The sequence below is a fragment of the Limulus polyphemus genome, unplaced genomic scaffold, assembly GCF_000517525.1.
Source record: "Limulus polyphemus unplaced genomic scaffold, Limulus_polyphemus-2.1.2 Scaffold2647, whole genome shotgun sequence".
NCBI lineage: Eukaryota > Metazoa > Arthropoda > Merostomata > Xiphosura > Limulidae > Limulus > Limulus polyphemus.
The window spans coordinates 47,444-73,913 of record NW_013668257.1 but is presented as its reverse complement, the minus strand read 5'-3'; the positions used below and the strand labels follow the sequence as shown (position 1 = coordinate 73,913).

At 35.4% G+C, this 26,470-nt stretch overlaps 1 protein-coding gene across 3 annotated transcripts in view; it reads left to right on the top strand.

Moving 5' to 3' along the window:
- Nucleotides 1-26,470, top strand: part of LOC106467525 (coiled-coil domain-containing protein 174-like) — a 128,773-nt gene that overhangs the window by 76,798 nt on the left and 25,505 nt on the right. For all 3 annotated transcript variants that reach the window (XM_013927889.2, XM_022395722.1, XM_022395723.1), the window contains 2 exons: nucleotides 8,148-8,249; nucleotides 23,335-23,477. In XM_013927889.2, the coding sequence (XP_013783343.1) occupies nucleotides 8,148-8,249; nucleotides 23,335-23,477 (245 nt within the window). The remainder of the gene's footprint in view (nucleotides 1-8,147; nucleotides 8,250-23,334; nucleotides 23,478-26,470) is intronic.

Below are 26,470 nucleotides of genomic sequence, written 5' to 3'. Positions count from 1 at the left end.
AGTTAATCAAATGTATATAAAAGATAACTTTTCTAGTTTTTTTTTGGCAACAAAGGAATCAGTAACACCATTAAAATTAATATTTCTTGCCAGCTCACTGTCAGTGCTTAAAATTGTCAAATCAGCCAATCTTTCCTGTCTCATTGTGCTTCTAAGGTGATTCTTGATAAGTTTCATCTTAATAAAGGACCTCTTAGCTCAAGCAACAGTCACTGGCAATGTCAAAATATATGCAAATTAATGTATATGTTATGAAATAAATTTACCACTTTAGCTTTGTGGTTTTGTTAAGAAGACAGTGTGGAGAAAGTGGTGCATCATTCAGATTTGCCCTACGGATTGTCTTTAGATGCAAAACTTCATCTGGTAGCTTTTCTCCTGAAATGTCATCTCAGTACTCTGTTGCAAATTTCATGCAATCATGCTAATGACCTCAATAATTTTTTCAAGGTAAGACCAAGAAATCCAAATATTTGTAAATCTGAAATGTTGCCTGATACAACTGATTTATGCCTTCACATACATTGTCAATAATCTTGTAAAATACTTCCTCCTTGAACCAAGTTTATGCTGTTGTACCTACAACTATAGTTTCAGTGCCTCATATTTATTTTAAAATGTCTTTATTTTCTTATGATAAACATCTGGCAGGAGTGGGTCAATTCCAATAGCAGTGGCAACCACCTTTGTTTCTTCATTTCTTCTGACAAACTTCTGGCAGGAGTGGGTCAATTCCCATAGCAGTGGCAACCACCTTTGTTGCTTCATTTCTTATGACGAACTTCTGGCAGGAGTGGGTCAATTTCCATAGCAGTGGCAACCACCTTTGTTTCTTCTTTTCTTATGATGAGCTTCTGGCAGGAGTGGGTCAATTCCTATAGCAGTGACAACCACCTTTGTTTCTTCATAAATTGAAGGCTACTAATTTTTTAAGTCTGCAAATCAACTGTAGTTCCTCCACATTTCTAACTTCAAAATGTATAGCAGACTTCTGAGTGTGTAGCACCTGATTTTATGTTGATCTGTTGCATTAAGAATTTTAAACCAGAAGGCTGCCACCAAAACACACTGGAAAGATTACATGTAATTGATATCATCGGTCACTTCCATATTGGTTTTGGCTGTCAAAATCTTTAGTTCCGAGATGTCTTTGAAAGTCGAAAGAATGCCTCGCAAAGGGTTGGACACTGTATACTCTATCCGTCCATCAAGTCCCTGATAAACCATAAAGAGATCCACCAATGTGGCTGTTAATGATTTCCCACTATTTTGGACTACTGGAGCAAAAAAATGTAGACAGTTTGCACCATTCCCCGAAAAATTACCACCTGTTTACAATAAGAAGTAGAATCTGCACCACACAAATTAGGGAAATGACAGCCATAAAAGGTGATGTAAAGACTATTCTTCCTCTTGAGATGACTCTGAACTCTCAAGAGGGTCCAGACATATTACTGGCATTGTTGTAACCCTGACCTGTACAATCTGCAAATGGAATGTCATTGTCATTGAGAAATTTTAGTATCATGGCCAAAATCTCTATATCTGTCTTCTCATTGTCATCCATAATACTGCTCTTGGATTTTATATTCATTGAATGCATGAATTAAGTATCACAAGATAAGTGTACTTTGCTCAGTGTGTGATACATCTTGTGGCATCAACCATGAATGAAAAATACTTAGCATTTTCACATTCATTTAAGATGAAAGATTTAACCTTTTCAGCAGAGAGTTGAATAAATTCATTTTGTGAGGAATATGACAGTGAACCTGAAGATGATTTCCTTGTTTCTGAGCTCCTCTCATTTTAGTTACATGTTCATGAAGATCTAGATCATGATGAGACAAAAGTTCAGTTAGCCCAAGAAAAGTACCTATTCTGTTTGACTCACCCTGAAAAAAAAGATACCTCTTTCTACCATAGTAATAACGACATGAAGGACTTTCTTGAGGAGTATTCTCCATTTAGCCACTTCTGACTCAATGTTTTACATTAACTGATCATCAGTGCTAGACATGTTTGCCAAATATGCTTCCAACTGATGCCACCACCTCCCCTTTGGATCCACCCCTTTTGTGAGATAACAGCAGCAGCTATTGGGTGTGGCTGTTTCTATCCCCAGAGAACTAGTATCTTGAATTCCTCATGTAAAAAGCTCAAGGAAAAATATATTTTTTCTTCTGTAGTAAATACCACTGTTGAAAATGGACCATATTGCTCTGTGGCTTCTAAATGACAAAGAAAAATACAAAATTGGTAAGGAGTGGTAAATGAGTGAAGAAAATTAAAGAAAATTTTTGTGCAAGAAAAGAACTTGAAAGTGACATCTGCAATAACTAGTATGAAGAGAGAAAATAATGGAAAATTTATTAGGAAGTTCATATAGTGATTGCACTTTCTCATCAAAGAGCAACTCACTGTCACATATAACAGTATTTTATAGAATTCATTAGCGAGGAACTTATGAACCTGGCTGAAGTACAACAATTTGGTGCAAAACCTTGAAAATTGTGGCTCATTTATGGACTATTAATTTGACAAATCAGTTGAAAACATGAAGTTAAACTAACGCTCAAAATATTCATTATATAACATTACCAAGTTTTGAAGGTTTACCAGCTTACTGTGGTTTTATTCTCCAATTTCAATTTGTCTAATGAAATTGCTGTTTACTCACTTTGATCAAAAATGTTTCCACCTTACTGGACAAATTAATTGAAATCAAATTAGTTGAAATGATGATGATTAAGGTAACCATGTTCACATTAAGGAATTCAGAAAAAAAGTAATTACTGTTTCTGAAGTCTTTTTAATCGTGTTCTTTGCATAATTTTAATGTCCCCCTGCATAAGAAGCACACAAAAAACTATATATGTATATGTGCAAATAGTGTGATTAAAACTAATAATACAAACTCCAATTAGAGAGAGAAGCAGCTTCAATTTCTGACCTTCAAAGGCTTGAACTGCAGAAGATCTGATAGCACAAGGAGTCTTAGAGCTCTCCTCACACTCAGTTCTTCATGTGAAATAGAACTACCCCATTTTTCTAGATACTGCTCTTGTAAAATTAGATTAACTTGTGGCAGCTATCTGTGTTTCAAACACAATTTAATGTGTTGAATATGGAAAGAAAAATTATACTTGAGCATCTAAATTCAAGTGTAACAATGGATTAACTTCATGGTGTTAACAAAAAGCTATAGGTTAAAAAAATGAATTAAAACAAAAATAAGAAACCCTATACCCTGAGAAGACCTTTAGAAAGCAGCCTGGTTATAGGGCTTCTTATTTTTGTCGTTATTAGATTGACTTTAGATTAATAACTGTTTCAAAGACTGCTATATTTGTATGATTCTGTACGACGTTTAACATGAGTTTAATACAAGTGTGGAGTGAAAGTGACATTGACTCCTCTTTTATTATAAAACTTCTAAAGGTTTCCATTCATTGCAAAATGTATTTGACAAAAAATTAAATCTGTAAACATCATGCCACCTTCAGACATAATCTGTTGTAAGATTTTAATAAAATATTTTTTTAATTTCTGTAGCAAAATGTTATGAATTTATTGAGTAAAGCCAAGAAAGGGCTATATTAAGTGCCAAGTTTAGAAACAACAATAGTTTTGTTTTACTTCTCTGAATTTATTTGGAAGTTACATACTTTATTGGTAGGTGTTATTTAACAATTTTTTTATTGATACAAAGTTTCTCAAAGTGAAATATAAGGTTTTCCTCCTGTCTGCATGGCTTTTATATTTACTTTCACATTGTGTCTGACACATACAACAAGCTGTATTAAACCTGAAGCTTAATAAGCTAAAGTAAAATAATGTTACATGGTCAAGAAACATAGCAACATGAAAGGTACCCAGCAAGTATGAAGGGGGGAATCCAAGATTTTGGTTAATGCCTGTAGGAGGACCACAATCATGGGTTGCTATTGCAATGACTTCTTTAATTTTTCTCTTTTTGGTATCACAGTCCTGGTTATTATTTTTATATTCTTGAGGTCAGCATTTTGGTTTTCCTCTCAAGCATATAATGCAATGGCAGAAGTATCTACAGAAGCATGTGCGATGTCTGATGTTCTTTCATCCTAATGTTAACAGGACGTTTTGTCTCTCCAATGTATTCTTTTTTATAATCACATGATACATTGTAGACAACGTTTTTTTACGTGGAAGTCGGATGTAGTCAAGATATTGCATAGATATTCAGGCTCTTGAACACAGTTTGAATGTTAAAGGTATCCATTATTCTTTTTATTTTTCCTCCAAGTCCTGGAAAGTAGTGTATCACTATCCTATGTTTATTTTCTGATTAATGGGGTTTTCCTCATTAAAGAATTTTTTGACACTTTTGTTATCAATTGTTTGAGATAGTTATCATTAATAAAAGTCTGTTGAAGCTGTAGAATTTCAGTTTCTATGTATTTGTTGCTGCATATTCTACACACTCTGCATGCTAAGGTTTTAATGATAGTTTTTTAACAGATACAGGGTGACAGGATTTGAAATTAAGATATTTGTTTGTATGGGTTGCTTTTCGATGAACAGTAGTTTTTAGTTTCAGATCATCGCTATTCTTTACAACCAGTACATCCAGAAAAGGTAAGGAGTTACTTGTCTCTGCTTCTAAGGTAAATTTTAATGAAGTGTGTTGATTATTTAGATGTAATAAAAACTCATCCAAACTTCGTGTGTCATGTTCCCATAACTCAAAAATATCATTAACGTATCAAAGCCAAAGTCAAGGACGTTGTAGTGAAGATGAAACGGCCATAGTTTCAAAATGTTGCATATAAATTTCAACAAAAACACGAGAGAGAAGAGAGCCCATTGGAGTTCCATCCTTCATTTTGAAGTACTGATAGTTCCAAAGAAAATAGCTATATTTTAAGCATAATTCTAGAAGTTCGATAGTATTCATAACTGAAATTAGTGTTCTGTCAGGGAGTGAGACATATTTATTTGGTAAATCTTCTATATTACTGATAGTATCAGAGACAGGAACTCTCGTGAACAGGGTTACTAAATCAAAATTAACTAGGATGTCATCATTATTAACCTCTTTGTCCATAATAATCTCAACAAACTGTGGTGAGTTTCTTAAAGAGTATTTGGAATTTCCAGCTAAAGGTTTCAAAGTATTAGACAAAAATTTTGTGAACTTATAGAATCAGTATAGCATACAATGGATCATAGAGGTTGGGTTTGTCAATTTTTGGAAGACCATAAAACGTGGGAGGAGAAGATAACCATCAATACATATCTTTTGTAATTTCTTCTGCTCTTATAAGTTGTGAAATAAAGTTTTCATAGTTTTCTAGCAGGGTCTGATTTTAAGAACATGTGTACAAGGTCAGATAATAAATCAGTTACCTTCTTTTCATAATCTTCTTTGTTCAAAGGATAGTAGAGTTTCCTTTGTCCACTGGCAAAATCACATTCTTCGAGACTGATGTTCTTTACAGGTTTTTGTTACGTCTAAACATTTTTTTAATGGTTTCCTTGATTTTAAAACAAACTTCAGTAGCAGCAGGTTCTTTTAAATGACTGACAACTTCTTGTGTAGCAGCAATAATATCCAAGAAAGGTACACTGTTAGGAGTTGGAGCAAAATGTAAACCTAACGATAAAACACTTTCTTCACAACTAGTCAAATCCTTATCACTCAGATTAACAATAGGCTGTTTCTTTAGTGTGGAATGATATGATGCTTTCTGGTTTGCTGCATTAGGGTTTTGAATTTCTTGATATGTCTCTCTTTTACATTGTTAAATTCATGCTCAGTTTTTGTATGTGTAATTCTGTCAATATTTTGAAAATCTGGTTTATTATCTGACCCTGTATACATACTGTTAAAATCAGACCTACTAAAAAAACTATGGATGAACTAAACAAATTTCTTTCACAAATTATGAGAGCAGGAGATATTCCAAAAGATACTTATCAACAGTTATCTTCTCATCATTGTTCTTTAGCTGGAAATTCCAAATACCCCTTAAGAAATTCACAACAGACTATTGAGATTATTCGGGACAAAAAGGTTAATAATGATGACCTGTTAACATTAGGTTGAAAGAACATCAAAGAGACATCACTCATGCTTCTGTAGATACTTCAGCCATTGCATTACATACTAGAGAGGAAAACCACAACATTGACCTCAAGAATATAAAAATAATAACCAGGACTGTGATACCAAAAAGAGAAAAATTAAAGAAGCCATTGCAATAGCAGCCCATGATTGTGGTCTTCCTACAGGCATTAACCAATACCATGGATTCCCCCTTTATACTTGCAGGTTACTTCTCATTAAAGAAATCAAACCATGCATTGACTCTAATACTGTTATGAAAGTAACCTAAATTTTATTCTTTATTATTTTGTTGTTGTTCTTAATTAATTAATTAATTTTTACTGTTGATTTTATCTTTCTAGCATTATGTTAACAAACCACAATAATAATAATAATGCTTGCTATGTTTCTTGACTTTGTAACATTATTTATTGTTTTTTAAATAATTTCAAATATTTTTCGTGATAGACAGTACAATTGAGGAAATATAATCAAATTATACATCCAAGAAATCTTTAATTATTCACTTTATCTAGTTCATATTAAAATAGGCTACTTCATACCTGGATTTATTTTAAAATCCATAATATTTTCAGACATACTACTTTTAAGTTTTAGCATTACTTTGGGTTTTTCACCATGCACAGATAGAACTTTTGAGAGAGTTTGGTGGCAGAAGAGTACATGTTACAACAATGAGCAAATCAGTTAGGTCCATTACATTTGTGATTCAATATGACTAACAGTTTGATTTATTTATTATAAAACTGGGATGTTTTGTGTGTCCTGAGAACTTTTATTGGGACACTGGGTCAAATTACCAAAAAATGGGACTGCTCCTGCAAAACTGGGAGGTCAGGTCACCCTAGTGATATCCATCAATTAGTCACTGTTTACAAAGCAGTTTGCTTCGTTCTTGTAGTATTGTGTGTAATATCACAAAAGAGTTATAATAATCACATCTTTTCCAGGCCAATAATAGTGTGCATTAACAATAGTGTCTAAAAAACATTTCAACTGTACTTGTATGCCACTGTCATTGATGCCTTTTCCTCAGTACCAGAGTTCATCAGTCAAGCTTTACAGTGTAGAATATCTTAGTTGATGAAGCATGTCATTTTGATAGTAATACGTGTGTGATACAACATCACAGCAAGATTGGTAACAATTAGGTTCATCATTTTTCACTTGGCCATTGTAGGTTTCCAGTAAAAAGTGTGTACTAGCATTTTATGTACACTTTATATCAGTTGTTTATGGTACAAGGGCTAGTTACATCATTCATTTATGGGAAGAGATGGAAAACTTTATGAAAGATTTGATGTGTACTCACTTAGAACTCTTTTTAAGTAAATTAATCAGATTGTAAGCATAGCATAGTAAGTATGGTAAAGTAAGTAATGGTGCACAAAACAATATTCATACCTTTATTATTTCTGTATTCAACAATAAAAGTAATATTTTGTGAACAGTAATTTTATGGTTAAAACATTATATGCTTCTTCAAACGTTAGTTTATGAGAATTACCATTACTGCTATTGGTGCAAGTATCTTTTTTAAACAATTAATGGAGAGTGAAACATTAGTTAATTTTAGAGGATAAACCTTTTCCCGGATAACATGTGCAGCAAGTGGTTAATAATGAATCATAGTAAAGCTCTGATATTAGTGTGTGCATTTTGTAAATACATGTATATATCAAAGAAATTATGCAGCTGTGACAACTATAAAGCAAATTATCTTTTCATCCCTTTGAGAAACTGTAGCTATGAGGCAAAGATGTATGAAAACATATTTTTGATCTACTTCCTGCAGAAGCCTTAAACTTAGAAGAATCTAAAAGAACATAGTGTATGTAAACAAACAGTGAAGTAGGAAATTAAATCTCTACAAGCTATTACAATAGTTTCAATGTTTGAGCTTCTTGTACACACTTTGGATTTATAAACCTAGATGATATTATTTATATCATTCAAAAGTTTTTATGATTCTCTGTTTTTTGGCTGATGTTTTGTAAAATAATTACTTTTATAACAAAACCTTTTTTTTTTTAATTAGGGTTGACTATGTAGACACTTTGGGAAGATCAAGGCGATGTATGTTGAAAGATCTTGCAGAATTAAAAAAGATGGATGATAACCTTAAGATTTCACAGATAAGGTAACAGAGAATTTTATCACTTTCTTTTTCTTTAACATTAACTCTCTCATTATGGGCTCAGTTGGTTTGGCCGATTTGTGACCCCAAATTAACCATTATAGTTTCCATACAATAATTTTTAATATCTGTTGTGTATCTTCATGAAGTTTTCAGTAAACATTACAAGTCTATTGAAGACAAAAAATCAGAATTTTTAATGAAGTATTTTTGCTAAAAAATTTCTCCATGAATATGTGGAGTCAAAGTATTGACTGCTCCGAGTGCAAAGTGATTTTTGTTTTAAGATTAAAAATACTTTTCTTCATCTGGATATTTTCAGATTTCATTTGCGTAACCTCTAAAACCTCCTAAATAAATATCAAACATTTTTCTTTTTCAGTAAAACCTTATATTTTATCTGTTATTTTTTGTACTCTAACTCTATATACATTCAATTAATTTGACCAACCTCGTAACCACCAAAACAAAATATGAAATAAATCTAAATTACCCTTTTTTTGTTTCTAGAATGACTGCAAATTGTAACACGAAATGGTTTGTTTATCCTAAATATCTTAAAGTTCTTAACAGTATGCATCTGTTTCTACTTAAATTTTAGTTCTTTATTGCTCTTTTAACCGTTTCTAGCCAATAATCCTGCCACACAAGTTGTAAGTTACTCAGCAAACATGTAGCTCTCATTACTATATCAAATTATGTAACACATAAGCTTATCATGAGCATATATCATGAAGCATTTATATTATTATTATTTTTCTTTATCTTACCTTATCTAACCTAAAAAGATTCTGATTTTTAGACATTAGTTAGTTTTATAATAATAAGTAAATAATACACGTGAAAAACAAGAAATCTAGTACTTAATTGGGTCTTCTTTTTCTTTACTGTTGACTGCTGAAGAAACTTAAGCCTACTTTTTTTTACTACTGTGTCAGTTTTATAGGACCAACTTCTCTATAGTAGGTGTCTTTGACTTGTTAGCAATAAATTTCAACAGTAAGTGGACAGCAACATTCCACTTATTTTAAAATAATATATTCAAAACAAGTCAAATGTATGTAGAAAAAAAATTATTATACTATTGGTTACCACAGTTGCATCCAGAGCTTTAAATAATTGTCTCCTTTTCATAAAAGTCCACACAGGTGGGTTCAATTACTTTAAAACACCCTTTGACAAGACAAATTATTCTTCTTTATCTCTGTTATTACAATACTAGCTGTGAAACTCACTTTAGAAATTGTCACTATGCGCTCTTTATGGCTAAACTCACAATCTTACTTCATTTCTTTTCCTTTCACAAACTTCCACTAATTTGGTCACCCATATATATTGCCTGACTGAGGCCTAGAACTTTCTACAAACTACGAGGTGGTAGGATGTAACAGTACTCACTTAAAACAACTAGAAAAATTTAGAAGGTTCAAGTAACATGATGTCAATTCACAGCAATTGAACTACACAACAAATCTTTTGTAAACAGTTATGTAAGCAAACTTGCAGTATCTATTGCTTCTAAAAATAACTTACTTTAATGCTTACATGATATAAATTAAATAATTCTCTCATTTGAAACTTAAAATGAACAGTCGTGTATATCTAATTATAAGCCCCTTTTCAAGAAAAATATTTACAATATTCACACTATGTACAAAGACTGTTTTTAGTTTATATACAAAATCTACTTATACAGTCTGCACCAATGTTTGCAGTATCATTGATGGTTTCAATGCAGAACTGGTAGTTTTGGAGATACAACACTGAACTCATGATCCTTGCACTATTGAATTTGCATTTCAGGATGTATGCGAGGGTCTGATGATCCATCTGGATGATGAACTCCTTCCTATAAAGGTAGTTCTGGAACTTGCGGGTGGCAAATATGATGGCCAGACATTTTCACTTGGCCACAGAGTAGATATCACTATTCAACAGCTTTTTACTTATGGACATTACTGGAAGCAGTCCATCATCATGTTCTTGTAGGAGTACTGCTCTAATTCCAATGTCTGAAGCACCGTCCTGAACAATGAACGGTTTGTTGAAGTCTGGCATTTTAAGGATTGGAGAACTTCCCATCATGTTCCTTAACTTCTGGATGGCCTTCTGCTGTGGTTGTTTCCACTTCACCTTGTTGGGTAGGCCTTTCTTGGTGAGGTCAGTCAGTGGTGCAGCAACTTCAGCATAGTTTGGGATGAACTTCCTGTAGTATCCCACTGACCCCAGGAAGGATCTGACTTGCTATTTGGTCATTGGAGCTGGTGCATCTTGTATGCGTGTCAGCTTGTCTGCCATGGCAATCTGTCAGTTACCCAACTTATGTCAAACAAAGTCCACCACAGAATAACAGATGTAGCATTTAGATGGTCTGATGGTCAGACCTACTGCCCTCACTCGCCTGAACAACTCTTTAAGTTTCTTCAGATGGTTTTCTCATCTGGCCGTGTGGTTGAGAATGTCATCCACATAATGCTCGACATTGGTGGTTTTGTGCAACATCTTCCTCATCATGCGGTTGAAAGTTGGTACTCAGTTGACTAACCCAAACGGCATTCTCTTAAACTGGTAATGTCCGTCTGGTGTCACAAAGGCTGTCTTTTGATTAGATCCTGTCTCCATCGGGATCTGCCAATAACCTTTACTGGGGTCAATCTTTGAAAAGAACTTAGCTCCACCTAGTTTTGCCATGATAGCCTCTGGGTTGCCCATAGGTTTGGAGTCAAACTTCATCACAAGGTTCAGCTTCTGGAAGTCTATGCTGAAGTGTTTTGAGCCATCCCTCTTTTTCACGATTACCAGTGGTGAAAAATAGGCTGAATTCGAAGGCTTGATGATTCCAACTTCTAACATTGCCTTGACTCTTTGCTTAATCAGGTCTATCATTGCATTGGGCATCTGGTAGGACTTCACCTTGACTGGATCCCCAGTTGTGGTCTCGATCTTGTGTTACATGAAATCCGTCTTGCGTGGTTTATCTGTGAAGACATCTGTGTACTGACTGTGTACTAGCTCTTGTATGCCTTTCTTCTGCTTGCCAGTCAGTGTTTCACTTATGTTGATGTTCTTGTATGTATTGTCTCCACCCAGTAGTCTTAGGTCTAGTAGGTTTTCATCTTTTGGTTCTGCATCTATGGCAGCCATACCTGCAATATCCATCTGTGCCTCAATAGCTGAGCCTGATATGTCTTCTTCCCTTTTGAAGTACCTCTTCAACAGATTGCAGTGGTAGATCTTGGTCTTCCTGTCCACTTTCATTTTATAGTCCATTCTGTTGACTACTTCCTGCACCTCAAAAGGCCCTTTCCACTGCAGAGTGACTTTGTTGTTGGCTGTAGGTACCAGTATCAAGACCCTCTGTCCAACCTTAAAAAGTTGATCTTTAGCCTTCTTGTCATAGAAGTGCTTCTGACTGCCTTGAGATTCATACAAGCTCTTTCAAGCAAGTTTACAGGTCTCCTCAATTCAGTTTCTGAGGTCTAACACGTACTGGTATAGGTTCCTCACTTCTTCTCCTATCCACAGCTCTTTCAATACCTGCATCAGACCTCGTACTGTTTTTCCAAACAATAACTTGAAGGGTGAAAATCCTGTACTCACTTGTGGAACTTCTTGGTAACCAAATGATACTACCTTCAGGTACATGTCCCAGTCACTTTGTCTCTCCTGGCACATCTTTTTCAGCATGCTCTTTAAGACTCCAATGATTCTCTCACAGAGTCCATTACACCTAGGGTTGTATGAAGTGGTAACCAACTGCCTAGTGTTGGTGAGTCTGCACACCTCTTGCATCAGTTCTGAGGTACACTGGGTCCCTCTGTCACTCAAGACTTCTTTTGGAAAGCCTACTCTGTAGAACACTTCCAGGATGGATTCTGTTACTCTCTCTGTCTTCAGCAGTGCTATGGTTTCTGGATAATGTGTTGCATAGTTGATTACTGTCAGCACCTACCAGTTGCCCTTGTCAGTTACAAGTGCTAGTGGTCTGATCAAGTCCACAGCTGCTCTGCTGAATGGCTTTTCTATATGAGCCATCTCACCCACTTGCACCTTGGCTATCTTGACTCTAGATACTCTCCTTTGGCAGATGTCACATGACCTGCAGAATCTGACCACATCTTCGATGACCCCTGGCTAATGGAAGTTGCTGGTGATTCTGTCTGCCATCTTCTTTGTTTCTAGGTCTCCTCCTATAATCGACTCATAAGTCACTTTTGTCACTTGAGTTTGGTATTCTGTTGGTATTATGATCTGTTTAACTTCCCCGGTACAATTACCTCTACAGATCTTATACAGTGTTTCCTTCCGATCATCTATTCTGTAAGTTGCTTTCCCATTGGTCTTACACTCAACTTCCTCCCAGACACTTTCCCAAAGTTTCTGCAGTGAAGAGTTTTTCTTCTGTGCTTCCTTCAGTTCCTGTAGACCTACATTCAGGATGTAACTTTTTGAGACTTGAAGTGGCTTGATGTCTTGCTTAATTTTCTTTTCTTGAGTTCTAGTGGTGATTGCAGATGCTTCGTCAGTCTTCTTTCTGTCTGGTTCCTCCTAACTTCTACTGTCTGGTATATTTCTGATCACCAAGTCATAAATGGGTGCTCTCATACACATGACCTCAAGGTCTCACATTAAGTATGGAGTGTCCACCTTTATTCTTGCTATGGAAAATGTTCTCACTGTCCCATCAATCAGCACACACAGGTGTACCTTGTCTGTTATCTGGTCAATCAAATACTAGACTGGTTCTCACTGCTGCACTACTGCACCCAGTGTTTTGTAGGACTTTCACTTGCTTCTGACATAGTCTTCTGCATGTGGTGATTCATTAGCACCTCTCAATGTTTGTCACATGCTCCAATCACCACTGGCACTGCTACCAGCTTGCAAACTTGAGCTGACCATCAGTCATACACTGTTTAATCATGAAGACAGCATTTCCTTCTGGTGAATTTGAGGAGTTGTTTCTATTCTATTTCTTCTGGCAGCAGCTTCCATGGTTATAGTCACACTTTTCTTGTTTCTTGCCAACACCATTTTTGTAAATAGCTCCAGCTGCTTTATGGTGAGATTTCTGTTGTTGCTTGCTGGTAATGGACTTGCACTCCGTTGCAATGTGCCCCATTTTATAACAATTATAGCATCTCTTCTTCCTTTTGTCTGTCTGTTGAGTTCTCGTCACCTTTGATGGTATCCTGTTTCTGGTCAGCAGCCCCTGGTTTCAACTGTAACTGGTTATTCTTGGTCTTGCTAGTTATACTCTTTCCAGGGGCTTCCATATAGTGTTTTGCCAGTTTAATCATCTCCTCTACACCTTTTGATGCTCTCTCCTTTAGGAACAGTGACATGTCAGTTAAATACGTGATCATGAACTATTCCTGTATTAGTAGATCTGCCAGTCTTTCAAAACTATATTCACACTTGGCCATGTCAGTCCATCTGGTGAGGTATTGCTGTAGACGTGCCACAAACTGAAATATAGTTTCTCTAGTGTCAGGTTTGACTTCTCTGAATTTCCAGTGAAAACTTTCTTCTGTAGCTTCATAGCATTTCAGCAATGTCACCTTTAACCTTTCATAGTCCATGGCTTCTTCTAATGTCATGCCAGCATACACTTTTAGGCCTTTTCTTGTGAGAAGTGGGCTGAGACTGCCCAGTCACCTTTATCCCTGTTCTGACATAGTGTGGATCTTTTCTATCTCTACAGGAAAGCATCCATGTCATCTTTCTGTTCATCAAATTTGGGCTGTTTGGTTTGGCTGGCCCTGACCCCATTGTCATTCTTGGATCCTTCGTCTTTCTGTTGATCTAGCTTTGTGATCTCAATTTGTGCTCTTATTCTCTCTATTTCCAGTCTCTCCTCTCTCTTCTTTTTCTTCTTTCTCAATGTGTGTTCTTATTCTCTCTTCTCTCTGTAGGTCTTCTTGTTGTTTAACAAACTCTTGTAGTTAACTATCTTTTAGCCCAAGTCACTATCTATCCATTTATAAAAATCAGTGAACATGGTTATATAACATGATTGTAATCTCTACACTGTTGTTGCTACTGCTACAATTTTGCACTGTTATTCATGCCTTCTTTTACCATCATTTATTACTGTATAATCCTGGTAGGCTGATCCGTGTCAGTTTTATAGGGCAGGTTTCTTTAAAGTAGGTGTCTGTGTCTTGTTGGTGTTGAATTTCAACAATAAATGGGCAACACACAATCCACTTGTTTTAAAATAATATATTCAAAACAAGTCAAACGTATGTTTGAAAAAGATTCATTGTACTATTGGTTATCACATTTGTATCCTGAGCTTTATATAATTGTCTCTTTATTTTGTCAAAGTCCACACAGGTGGGTTCAATTAATTTAGAATATCTTTGCACAAGACTAATAATTCTCTTCTACAATCTTGTGACACTTACTTCAACATCATCACTATAACTGTTGGTTACCACAGTTGTATCCAGAGCTTTAGATAATTGTCTCTTTATTTTGTCAAAGTCCACACAGGTGGGTTCAATTAATTTAGAATATCTTTGCACAAGACTAATAATTCTCTTCTACAATCTTGTGACACTTACTTCAACATCATCACTATAACTGTTGGTTACCACAGTTGTATCCAGAGCTTTAGATAATTGTCTCATTTTCATAAAAGTACGCACAGGTGAGTTCAATTACTTTAGAACACCCTTTGACAAGACAAATTATTCTCTACTATCTCTGTTTTTACAATACTAGCTGTGAAACTCACTTTAGAAATTGCCACTATGCACTCTTTATGACTAAACTCACAATAACGTGGTCTTACTTCATTTCTTTCACTTTCACAAACTTCCATTAATTTGGTCGCCTATATATATATATATATATATATGTATTTCTCAACTGAGGCCTAGAAAATTGTATAAAGTATGAGACGTTATGATTTAACATTACTCACTCAAAGGAACTAGAAAAATTCAGAAGGTTTGATTAACATGACATCAATTCACAACAACTGAACTACACAACAAATCATTCATAAACACAACCAAACCTGTAATATCTATCAATTCTAAAAATAACCTACTTTAATGTTGACACAATATAAGCTAAAAAATACTCTTGTATAAAATGAAAATGAATAATCATGTATATCTAACATATTGGTATTACCACACTAAATGATTTTTTATTTTATTAAATAATGAGCCTAAGAACACAGAATAATAACATGCAAAAAAGCAAGCAATGTCATAGAAATATCATAATTTTTCTGGTTTTCTAACTATGAGATAAGGGCCTTTAAAAATTCAGCTAAGCTCATAAATGTGATTCATGGAGAACAAATTTGAAACTGATTGAGGAAATAGGTAATGTCCTGCACAAAAAAAAAGTTATATAATATGCCATTTGATAGATTAAAACTTTGGCTTTCTATTGATTATAAATAATATAGTGTATAATGTCAGATAGAACTGTTGAAAACGTTTGAAAAAGAGGATGTGACAGATGGGCATGGCAAGTGGATCTGATTTTATATATTATGGCTCTGTAAACAATAAGATTGAAGGCTATAAAAATTAAGCTTTACCAGAATAATATCAATATTATAATGAGTAATTTACATGAAATTTTGATACGGTACTTCCCTCTTCTCACAAGAATAGCTATTCTTGTCCAATGCTGCCTTCTATATGCAACTTGTTTCTTTACACGTGCCACAAGCCTTCTGCTCCCCCTATTGGAATCTAATGATTCCAACATGTAAATCATCATTCATCACTTCTACACCAATAAGAACGTAATATACATGATGCATTGATTCCCTCTATATGCCTCTACCAAACTATCACTTCTTGTTTGGCAGTGCTTGTGCACAGACGTGTTCCTTTTTATTTGTTCAAAGTTTCACATTCATCTTTAGTATAATCACGAAGTGGTCCTCATTTATTTTCTGTTCTAATTTCCATTAAGACTTTAATCCCAGTTTATTACAATCACATTCTTATTTATACTTTTGATTATTGGTTGACTCTTCCTCAATATGAATTCCGAAGTTCGTGTCACCTCTTTGGGGGTCACACCTGTGATTAGCACTACGTCTCAGGCCTCAGTTGTGAGCAACTCAACAGAGGAATTATCCACATTTATTTGCTGGGAGATTGAACATTACGTGGGTCAACCTCTGTCTCTGGACCTTCCCAAACAGGCTGAGCCTGTTCAGGCAGACAAAGACTTGGGTCACCTATTTCAACCTCCTGATTTTAGCAGGCCTTTCCATGCCCCACCTGAGGAGTCAGTTACACCTAATAAAGTATCTTTGGATTTCGTTTCTCAGGTATGTGACATTTTATCCCTTTCCCCTATTTCCTATGAACTGCATCCTTCCTTACTTCATGACTAATCTTCCCATCCCTATTTGGTGTTTCCCCCTCCCCAGATAGTTGGGTACATGCTCACCAATTCCCTTCACAATTAAGTAACAGGATTAGCATGCCTCACCCCTACGGGCTTTGGATCAGTTTGCTCTTGCATATCATTGTACAGACTGTCCTTTTCTGGACCAGCAATTGTTAGGTTCCATTTTGCCTGTTTGGGGTGTGGACCCCAAATTTTCTGTAAGTCTCACCCATGCCCAATTTTCCTGCCTTCGTCTTACCCTCATAACTCTTTTACGATATCTTGCTACCATCCATTTTCTCTATGAGGCTCTCCACTGAAATCCTGAATGGTTTTCTGGGGACATCCTCTGCTTTCTTTCCTACACATTGGCTCATTTGTCATCTTTGACTCTGGCTTTACATATGTTGGTTCTCTGTTGTTGGGACCTTCTAGGTCTTGATGTGACCTTAACTTGCATCCATTTACCATCATCTTATCTTTAAATTTACATATGGCCTTGTTTTTGCAGTGATACGTCTTTGATAAGATTCCTGAGTCTTTGGAATCACAAGTTGCATCAGTACAATAACAGTCTACCCTTTCCAACCTTGTTGCCTATTTGTCTTGGTTACCTTTGCCCTTCCCAACTCTTACCTGTCCCTTCTTTTTGGGGTGTCTTGTCTTCAATGATGGTCGTCATGTTGCCAACGGTATCAGACTACCCAGTAGATTCTGTTCTGTGGGAGTTCAGTTTCCTGCTTTTCTTCATCACTGGCATATTTTTAATCAAGGTTCATTGGGTTCTTCAAGTTTTATCAGAAGGATTCATGATCCCGTTGTTTTCCCACCTCATGTGTCTCCTATTCCCATTTTTTCCCTCCACCTCAGGATCCCATAACTAGCCAGCATCTGTCTGAGATGGTTCAGGAACTACTATCTTAGCAGGTCATCGAACCTGTCTACAATCTTTACCAGGTTTTTATTCCAGACTCTTTGTTTTTCCCAAGAAAACTGGGCACTGGAAGCCTGTCATTGATTTGTCATCCCACCTGTCATTCAACTACCCCATTTTATTTTACCATGGAGTAATTTCTCACCCTGTGGTGGACATTTTCTCCAGACTTATGGACGACCCAAATGAGATTGCCAATGTCTATCTACACATCCCTATATCACCACAGTCTTGTCCATATCTTCAGTTTGTCCATTCTAGGGTGGTTATCAATTATTTGCCCTACCATTTGGGCATGCTTCTGCTGCTTATGTTTCTATTGGGTGGTCAGAGCTTTTGTTTGCCATCTTCATGCTCTGGGATTGCGATTCCACCATTATATGGATGACTGGCTTTTTCTGGCTCATTCTGAATTGGAGTCAGCCAGCCATACTCGTCAACTCCTTCTAGCGTCTGCTCATGTGGGCTTTTATGGGTTTTTTTTACACTCATCTCAGTCAGGCCCTATCTTTTCCTCTACGACTTTGTTCCATGGAACTCTTAGTTTGCCACACCCTTTCAGCTCCCTCACTATCTGCTCGAGAGGTTCTATCACATTTGGGGATGTGGTCTTCAATGACGTCACTGGTCTCTCTTGGTTGTGCACATACGTGATCCCTTCAGTAGGCTCTTCATGATCAGTGAAACCTTGCTAGGGATCCCTTGTCAGCTCCTGTTACCCTTCCTCCTACTCTGGATGATCTGCATTAATGGTTGGACAAGGCCCATACAAGACTCACTTCCTCCTCCTAGTCCGGATTTACATCTTTTCACAGATGCATCCCTTCATGGCTGAGGTGAATGGATCAATCACCAGGAGGCTTTTGGTTGTTGGACTGTACATGAAAGATCCTTGTATGTCAATGTCCTTGAGCTTTTTATGGTCCATTGGGCTTTGAATCACTTCCTTCGTCTCGCCAGATATTGTCTAGTGATGATTCAAATCTATGTAGGTAGCACATGTCAATCACCAAGGGGGCATCTGTTCGAGAAATGTCTGTCTTTGAACATTAGATCTACTATATTGGGCCCAAATGCACCACATTCAACTCGGTGCATGTCACATTTCAGGTACTTTCAATCTCTTAGCAGATTGTCTTTCCCACCCTGACCAAATATATTTGACAGAGTTGTCTTGAGATCCCCTTGTTTTTGGTAGCTTTGTAATTGGTGGGGTTTTACATGCATAGATGCATTTGCCACATACCTCAATCACAAGTTATCTCTCTTTTTGAGCCCCTGTACCTCTTCCTTGGGCTATGGCTGTCAATGCCTTCAGCCAGGATTGGTCCCACTAATTCCTATCTGATTACTTCATCAGGTGATCTTTCTCATCCATACCACTCTATGTCCAGTTCTTCTGATCACTCCTTATTGACCATGATTTCCACAATTATAACAACTGCATCTTTTCTTTCCAGTACCTCTTCCTTTGTTTCCCTCCCCTTCTTTGTCAACCTTGGTCACCAGTTCTACATCCAACCATTCATGTCCTTTGTCTTCACACCTTGCTTTTTTATCCAACCCTTGGTGAGGAGATGAGGTTTCCCATATTGAGTAGCTTTCCCTTTTAGCTCTTTCCATATGTAATTCTTCAATGGAGGTATATCAGTGCAAATGGAAAGGGTTCTGCAGTAGGCCTGCGACTTGGGGATTTCCCACTGACCATTCTACTGCGGCTTGAGTGTCTGAATTGTTTGCCATTGACGTTTCATGTATGCTTTTCTACCCTACTTATCGTTCCTTTCTCCCAAAGATCTTGGCAGCTAGGGAAGGTAACTCCTATTTTTTGCCTATTTCCCATCTATTTCTATTTCTCATCTGTACCCTAATTTCGATTTGGATAGACTTCTATGTTTAGTCCATATTCTTCATTGTTATATTGCTTGCATGGCTTCCTTCCGTAATACTCATTCCTGACTCATTATCCCTTGACATTCTTCATCTGTTTGGGATCTTTCCTCTTCTACCCTCACCAATTGTGTTCAACTTTTGATTTGATTGGCTTATTCCTTCTTGTCTTCTTCCTCTCAGAATTTGTTCCAGGTGTCTTCTTATCAGATTTGACACCTCACCTTTTCCCTTGCATCTCCTCTTCGTCAGCCATTGGAGGAAATCCTACAATTGGGCATGTGGACTGCACCTAATACGCTCATCTACCATTATTTACAACATGTCATGGTTTCTTCTTTGTCCAGTTTTTGTCTTCCACCTTTGGCCATTCTCCAGGTTTCAGTGTGACTTTGACTGGGTAAGTTTATATTCATACTTTTCTTTAACTTTCATGTGCTCTTGCTTCATTTACTCGCTCTGTGGCGAGTGGTGCCTGACCAGGTATTGTTCAACTTGAAATCTGCAATGTACAGCCATGTTGATTCATGCTTTATCTTCCATGGCCTGCTTTTCAAAATTGGGTTTCATGGTCATTGCATTTCAGAAGGGAATAGCTGCCCATCCCTGACATGCATTGTATTGAATAAGTCAGTTTGGCCTGCTTTTCAAAATTGGGTTACATGGTCATTGCATTGTATCAGGTGATAACATTCCTCCGGATTCCCCATCTCGTTCTCACCCCCCTTTCTTCTAGTGGAGTGTAGGAGTCCTTACCACTTTCCAGTTCCAAGCTGTTGGAGTTTTGAACTGTGGAGGCACCCTCCTGAATGGCTTCGACACAAAGATAGCTATAACCATTTAGTGCAGAGTAGGGTGGTGGTGTTCTGCAGGTGTAGATGGTGTGCTGTCCTCCAATATGCAATATATATACTCACAAAGGATTGAGATGTCAAATTGCAGTCCACCTCTTGATTGGGAGCTCTCATCCTACCCCACATGTATATCGGTACCCTGTGGCTGGGTTTTGGATTTAGAATAGAACCAATCAACATAAGTCCTCAATCATACTCCTTCTGTGTTGTGGGTCACAGTGTGGGTAAGAGGTATTATTCCAGTTCTGTCCTTTTGCTATCCCTTGTTGTATCTTATTCCGAGTATCTTATTGCTTTTTTGATGGTTCTGGTCAGTTTTGCTGTTGGAGGAGTTGATTTACATTATATAGACAACCTTTTGATACCGGATGTTGGGTCCCGGGATCTATAGATCCAAGCTAACACGTGTCATGCTCAGGATTTCGAGTGGTTCTAGATTCCTCCCAGTTTTTTGAATTTGAGGTGAAGATGACATGATCCTCATCCTACTCTCGCGTGGATGTTGGTTTCCAGTAGCATTGGTTTTGGATGTAGTTAACTCATCAAGTACAGTCCATTGCAACCTAGCCACTCTACGTCTGGTGGTACTTCCATTGTTTTTTTCTCACATATATGGATGTGCTTCTCTGTTTTTCCAACCATACATACCACAGTTTTCTCCGATGGGCGAAGAGTATAGCTGGTTCAGATGTGGTGCAGTCTCCCACATTAGATCTTTAGATCTGACTCTCTCGAAGGATGCTTCTTTTCTTCCCTCACACTGGTTCCTCCACCTATTCAATATGGGCTTCTAACTATTTATGTGAGGATAGGTAATGTACCTTATCGGAAGTTATAATTTTCCTATACTGCAAATGTATTTCCGATAGGTACTTACCTCCTCTCACACATCCCACCCTTCCCACTTTCCTTTGGTGATTACGTTTTCTGCCACACCTCATAGTGATAGGGAAGTACCTATTGGAAATATATTTTCAGTATAGGAAAATTATAACTTGCATATTTCTTGGAGGGGTGGTAAATAAATTAGAAAGAGGGAAGACCTAGAGAACAAATTTCTCATACTAGGGAAGATTGAGGATTTTTAAAAATATTTCCATTAAAATTAAGAACTCGAAAACTTGTATTAAAATTTGATTTATTAACTATGTTTTAAAGTCAGGATTGTTTGAATACAATGATAATAAAGAAATTTAATTATATTTTGAATGTAACTCTCTAAAGAGTTGTAACAAGCCTGTGATGAGAGTATTAGGTTTACAGAAATAACAGAATTTTGAAGATTGCTCTCATTATGTAATTGCTTATGAAATATATTTGAAAAAATTTCATTCAGCTGAAATAAATAGAAAAGCATTCATTGATACTGTGGTATTCTCACATTCATTGATTTATCTTAGAGTCAATTAGTAGGAATCAGAAGATATGAAGTGGTTTGCCTGAAACTGTTGCAGAGCAGAGGCCTGACTTTTACTGAATCTGATATAAGGAAAGGGAGACTGGATGCAAATCTGTACACAGTAACTATCTTTATTCACACAACACAATCAAAGTTAAAAATTCAAAAGACAAGGTTTTGTAGTGTGTTTTTACTAGAGAGAGAGAGAGATGTGAAAATTTATTTGAAAGATCTCTATAGTTGTTTAAACCTTAGGTCTAAATCTTCTTATTTTGTAGCTAAGTTAAAGTTAATTTGAGAACTGCTGAGAAATTAAAAAGTTCTTGGAAAGTTGTTAGCAGTTCAAAAGTTATTAAAGTTATTCCACACTGAGAGAACATGACATTATATAGGCAAAACAAAATTGCATGTTTTTCTCAGGACATGTGCCACCCATGTGAGTGACAACCACTCTCCCTTTAATAATGGAATGCTATATTTCTGGGCCATCACCTGATTTGCTAGTAGAAAAGATCACTGTTGCTTTCTATACATAATGCAAGAGGGCACACGATGCCCTTATTGACTGACTTGGTCTCGTACGTAAGTAGGGTGAGAGGAACTTAGTAGCACCCGTGACTGACTTTGTATGTTAAGCACAGAAGACTTGATAGGCACAGAAATTTTGAGAAATTGCTTAGTAACTAAGGAGGTAGGAAATATATAGTACGCTTTACATACCACAATACTCTGCTAGCATTTTATAAGGAAATATACAGTTATGGTCAAAAGCCATAAGTGATGTCTGTGTGTGTGTGTAACTGCCATAGCTCCAAGAACCTGAAATTTTGCACCCATACTAAGTGTGTACCCTGAAGGTGTGTACCTAGGTATTATTACTTGTCTTATCCACATGCTTGCCCTGTAGTATATTGGTTAGATTAACTACATCTAATATATAGGAAAGCCAGTACATTTTGGTAACAATGCATTCCAACAAAGGCTTTTATGCCAATGTTACTCAGCAACAAAAGTATAACCTGGTATTGTTGTTAGTCTATATACTGAAAGTATAAGATGAAATTTATAAACAACCCAACTCAAAAATATTTGTTGATTTCTTGCCCCTCCCCCTGAAAATGAAAAACATAATTGTTTTATAAGCATTTAATGAGTCATGGCACAAAGCATTTCTTGGCTGTTTTGTGTGACAATAGCTGGTATATGGTGTTTTTAGTGCTAAAAGGCTTAGAATCAAAAACATCATTCATTAATGCTTTTTAAACTGTAATTAGAAATTGTTGCATTTCATTTTCATAGCATAAGCTACTGTAATAGTTATTTGTATTGTATACTTTGTCTTCAGTGTGATATCTGTTAATAGCTCACATTTTTGGATATTACTCTGAAACCAACTCTGGATGACAAAATTACTTGCTTCAATTTAAAAATTCTGAACTTCTATTATTTTAATTTATTATTCATTCAAAAATCTAAAACGTAAACTTATTAGAGGAAGTTAAATTTATATATATTTTACATTAAATAATATTTGTACAGCCTATAGTGTTACAAGCAAGAATTCCTCATCAGATTGCTGTTTTTGGTTATTGGTTATTTTATAATCCAGCAAATGAGTTTGAAAATTATTTCTGATAGTGTTAAAAAAGGCAATGGACAATCGGAACTTTTGTCTGATGACATGAGGAAAGAAATTATTCGACAAAACTGGGAACATCAAGAGAAGGAAGCTCTTTCACAACCAGTTGGACCAACACATTATGAAAATGTGCGATATGATGGTTAGTATATTTTTAAGTTTTTTCAGCATAGGTAACTTTAAAGATAATTCAAAACATAAACTTACATGAATATAACATCATACTGTTTAATCTCTTCTTACTTCACTTGTTATATCAAAATTATCTGCTTGAGGGTGACAAATAATTTAGATGGGCAGATTTAGTTCATTAGGAAAATAATCAATATGAAGAAAATATGGTTGAATCTCTTTATTAACTCATTTGGTTGTTGGTAGATATAGTTAAAATCATAAGCCATTTTGCTAAAAATGTGTGCATGCTTATGTTTTTAAGTGTAATTACCTACACAAAGGTTTTTCAAGATCTATAGTAAAAATGTCCATATCCAGTCATTTTTCCCAAAGTTTGTGACTACACAGGTTAGGAACCTTGATGGTCTTATTAAATTCAGTTGAGATATGATGATTTGAAACTGAAAGTGATGCCTAAATTGTCTTCTTCTAGTAGGGTAATGTGGCAAGACTTTCTAACATGAATCCCACCTGTTCCTTAAAAGCATGTGTGATATTTTCAGGTTCACTGAACTCCTTCAGAGTGAATTGTATGACGGAGTAGAGGCCTGATTTTTCCTTACTTTAGACTGAGTCCATCACTAAGTGAAAAAGACTGACATAAACTTGCACAAAATCACACTCTTTATTGATAAACAGACATAATTCACTACAAATGTAAATACACACTATCAGAGCTAGTTTAAGTTTCCTTTAAGTTACACACTATAGTTAAAGTTCTTCAAAGTGAAGATTGTATATTAATCAAGTTGTTTTAAAACTATAAGGAAACAGTAGAAATATCTTGCATGTACATCTCTGACTGGCTATCTAATTGAGTAAACCTGGACTTAAGTACAGAAAACAAAAGCCAGGCTGTTCAGTAAGAGTAGGGCACCCAAGATCACTTGCTTTTAACACAAGGACAAGCTATTTTCTTAAGACATCATCCAGATTTCAAACAACAATGATCAACTATCTTTCCTGTGAGAAAATGTGTTTGATGATCTACTGGAATGATCTTGTTTCATGTGTGTCACTGGATTGAGGAGGACTTTTTTGTTCCCTTTAGTAGCTTTCAACAATAAAACTAAATCTTGAATGAAATAGAAGTTTTGAAAAATTTTACATGTTGGCTAAGGGGGTAGGAAACATATAGCAAGCCTTTACATAGCACACATGCAAGGCACAAAGTTTTAGAAATTTGCACAAAGGAATATATGAGGTGTTGGTTAATTTGAGATTGAGTTTTATGAACTAGTAGATGAGGTATTTAGTTATTTAATCTAGCTTCTAGATGTATTAACTCTACTTTTACTCTTCAAAAATTTGACTTTTGCTTTTCCTTGGACATAAAATATTTGAGCAGAACATTCACCAGTGGTTTACCAATAAGCTGTTAAAAAATGAATACAATTTGTAAAACAGTAGAGAACAAAATGTTTTTTAACCTCCTGCATGGAGTAAGAAAAAAGTGCTATAAAACCATAAACAGACATCTAATTCTTCATAACTTACAATTTTCATTAAAAACATTCTAGAAAAATATTTCATATATTTTTTCTTTGTATATTTTTAGGTGTTTACTAGTACTACAGTATACATTTTGTAATATTAATATAATTAAAACTATTTACAAAAAACACAAGTAAACTAATTAACACTATAAAATGTGTGAAATATTTGAAAGCATTCAAAAATTTCCTTTTTCTACACTAACCATATGGAAATACCTAATGTGCATGTATAGATGCAGAGTTTGAAATAGAAGCTAACATTTGGCAAATTATTGAGAGAATCTGGAAGATTTAGATCAAACTATGTGAATGAAATTAATAGAAATATGATAATATATCCAAAGTTTGTTAAAACTGAGCTAAATGCCTGATGGATAAAATTAAAACCTTAAGAAGCATATGAATATGCATATCTTGTGTGTGGTGTTAATTAAGCTTAATCAGCATACAATGTAGGTCCTCAAGTTTTGGTTTAATATGAAGTAAGAGGTGGTTGCACATGCATAGATGTGAAGTGAGGTGTCAAATGGGATTGTGAATTTATTTTTGCTGACATGCAGACAAACAGTGGCCTTTTTTACTGGAATCATTAAAAAATAATAAACAATGAAATCTATTATAAAAGTACTATTTTCATATATCTAAATTTTTCATGATCATATATCAACACAAGTGGACTGTTTATTACATCAGTGAATTGGTGACCCTAATGTTCTATGGGATTATGCAACAGTCTTCCTTGCAGATGATTACTGAAGTTTGTATTTAGGGGAAGGGAATAAAAGAAAATGGGAAATTCAGTTAAGTATGGTTAGAAAGTTGCTGAGTGATAAAAATGTATCCTCTCTTACTTAGATTCAAAATCATTGGCATTGTTTGCAACCTACTTATTTAAGGACAGTTGTCAACCCTGTTGTCAAACCATAAAGTAGTTTAATCTCAATTTTATTTCGGTTAGTCCCACACAACATGGAATTTCAGTTTCATAAAATAGAAGTCTGAAATAATATACATAATAAATGTTGAGATTTATTTAAAGCGAAAACCTATAGAAGATAAGTGTAAAGCAGCAAACAAAATATTTGATTAAATGGCCAATTTACTCTGTTAATTTGCTTAACGTATTGTATAATACTTACAACTTCTTCAGGAATGACCTTATTTTTTAGAACAAATTTATCTTAATATCCAAAGTTAGTGTTCATTTGATTAAATAGATATACCTAAAATTACTCCATTAAATAGATATGTCAAAAATACTTCATTAAATAGATATGTCAAAAAATACTTCATTAAATAGATATGTCAAAAAATACTTCATTAAATAGATATGTCTAAAATTACTTCATTAAATAGATATGTCAAAAAATACTTCATTAAATAGATACATCTAAAAATACTTCATTGAATAGATACATCTAAAAATACTTCATTGAATAGATACATCTAAAAATACTTCATTGAA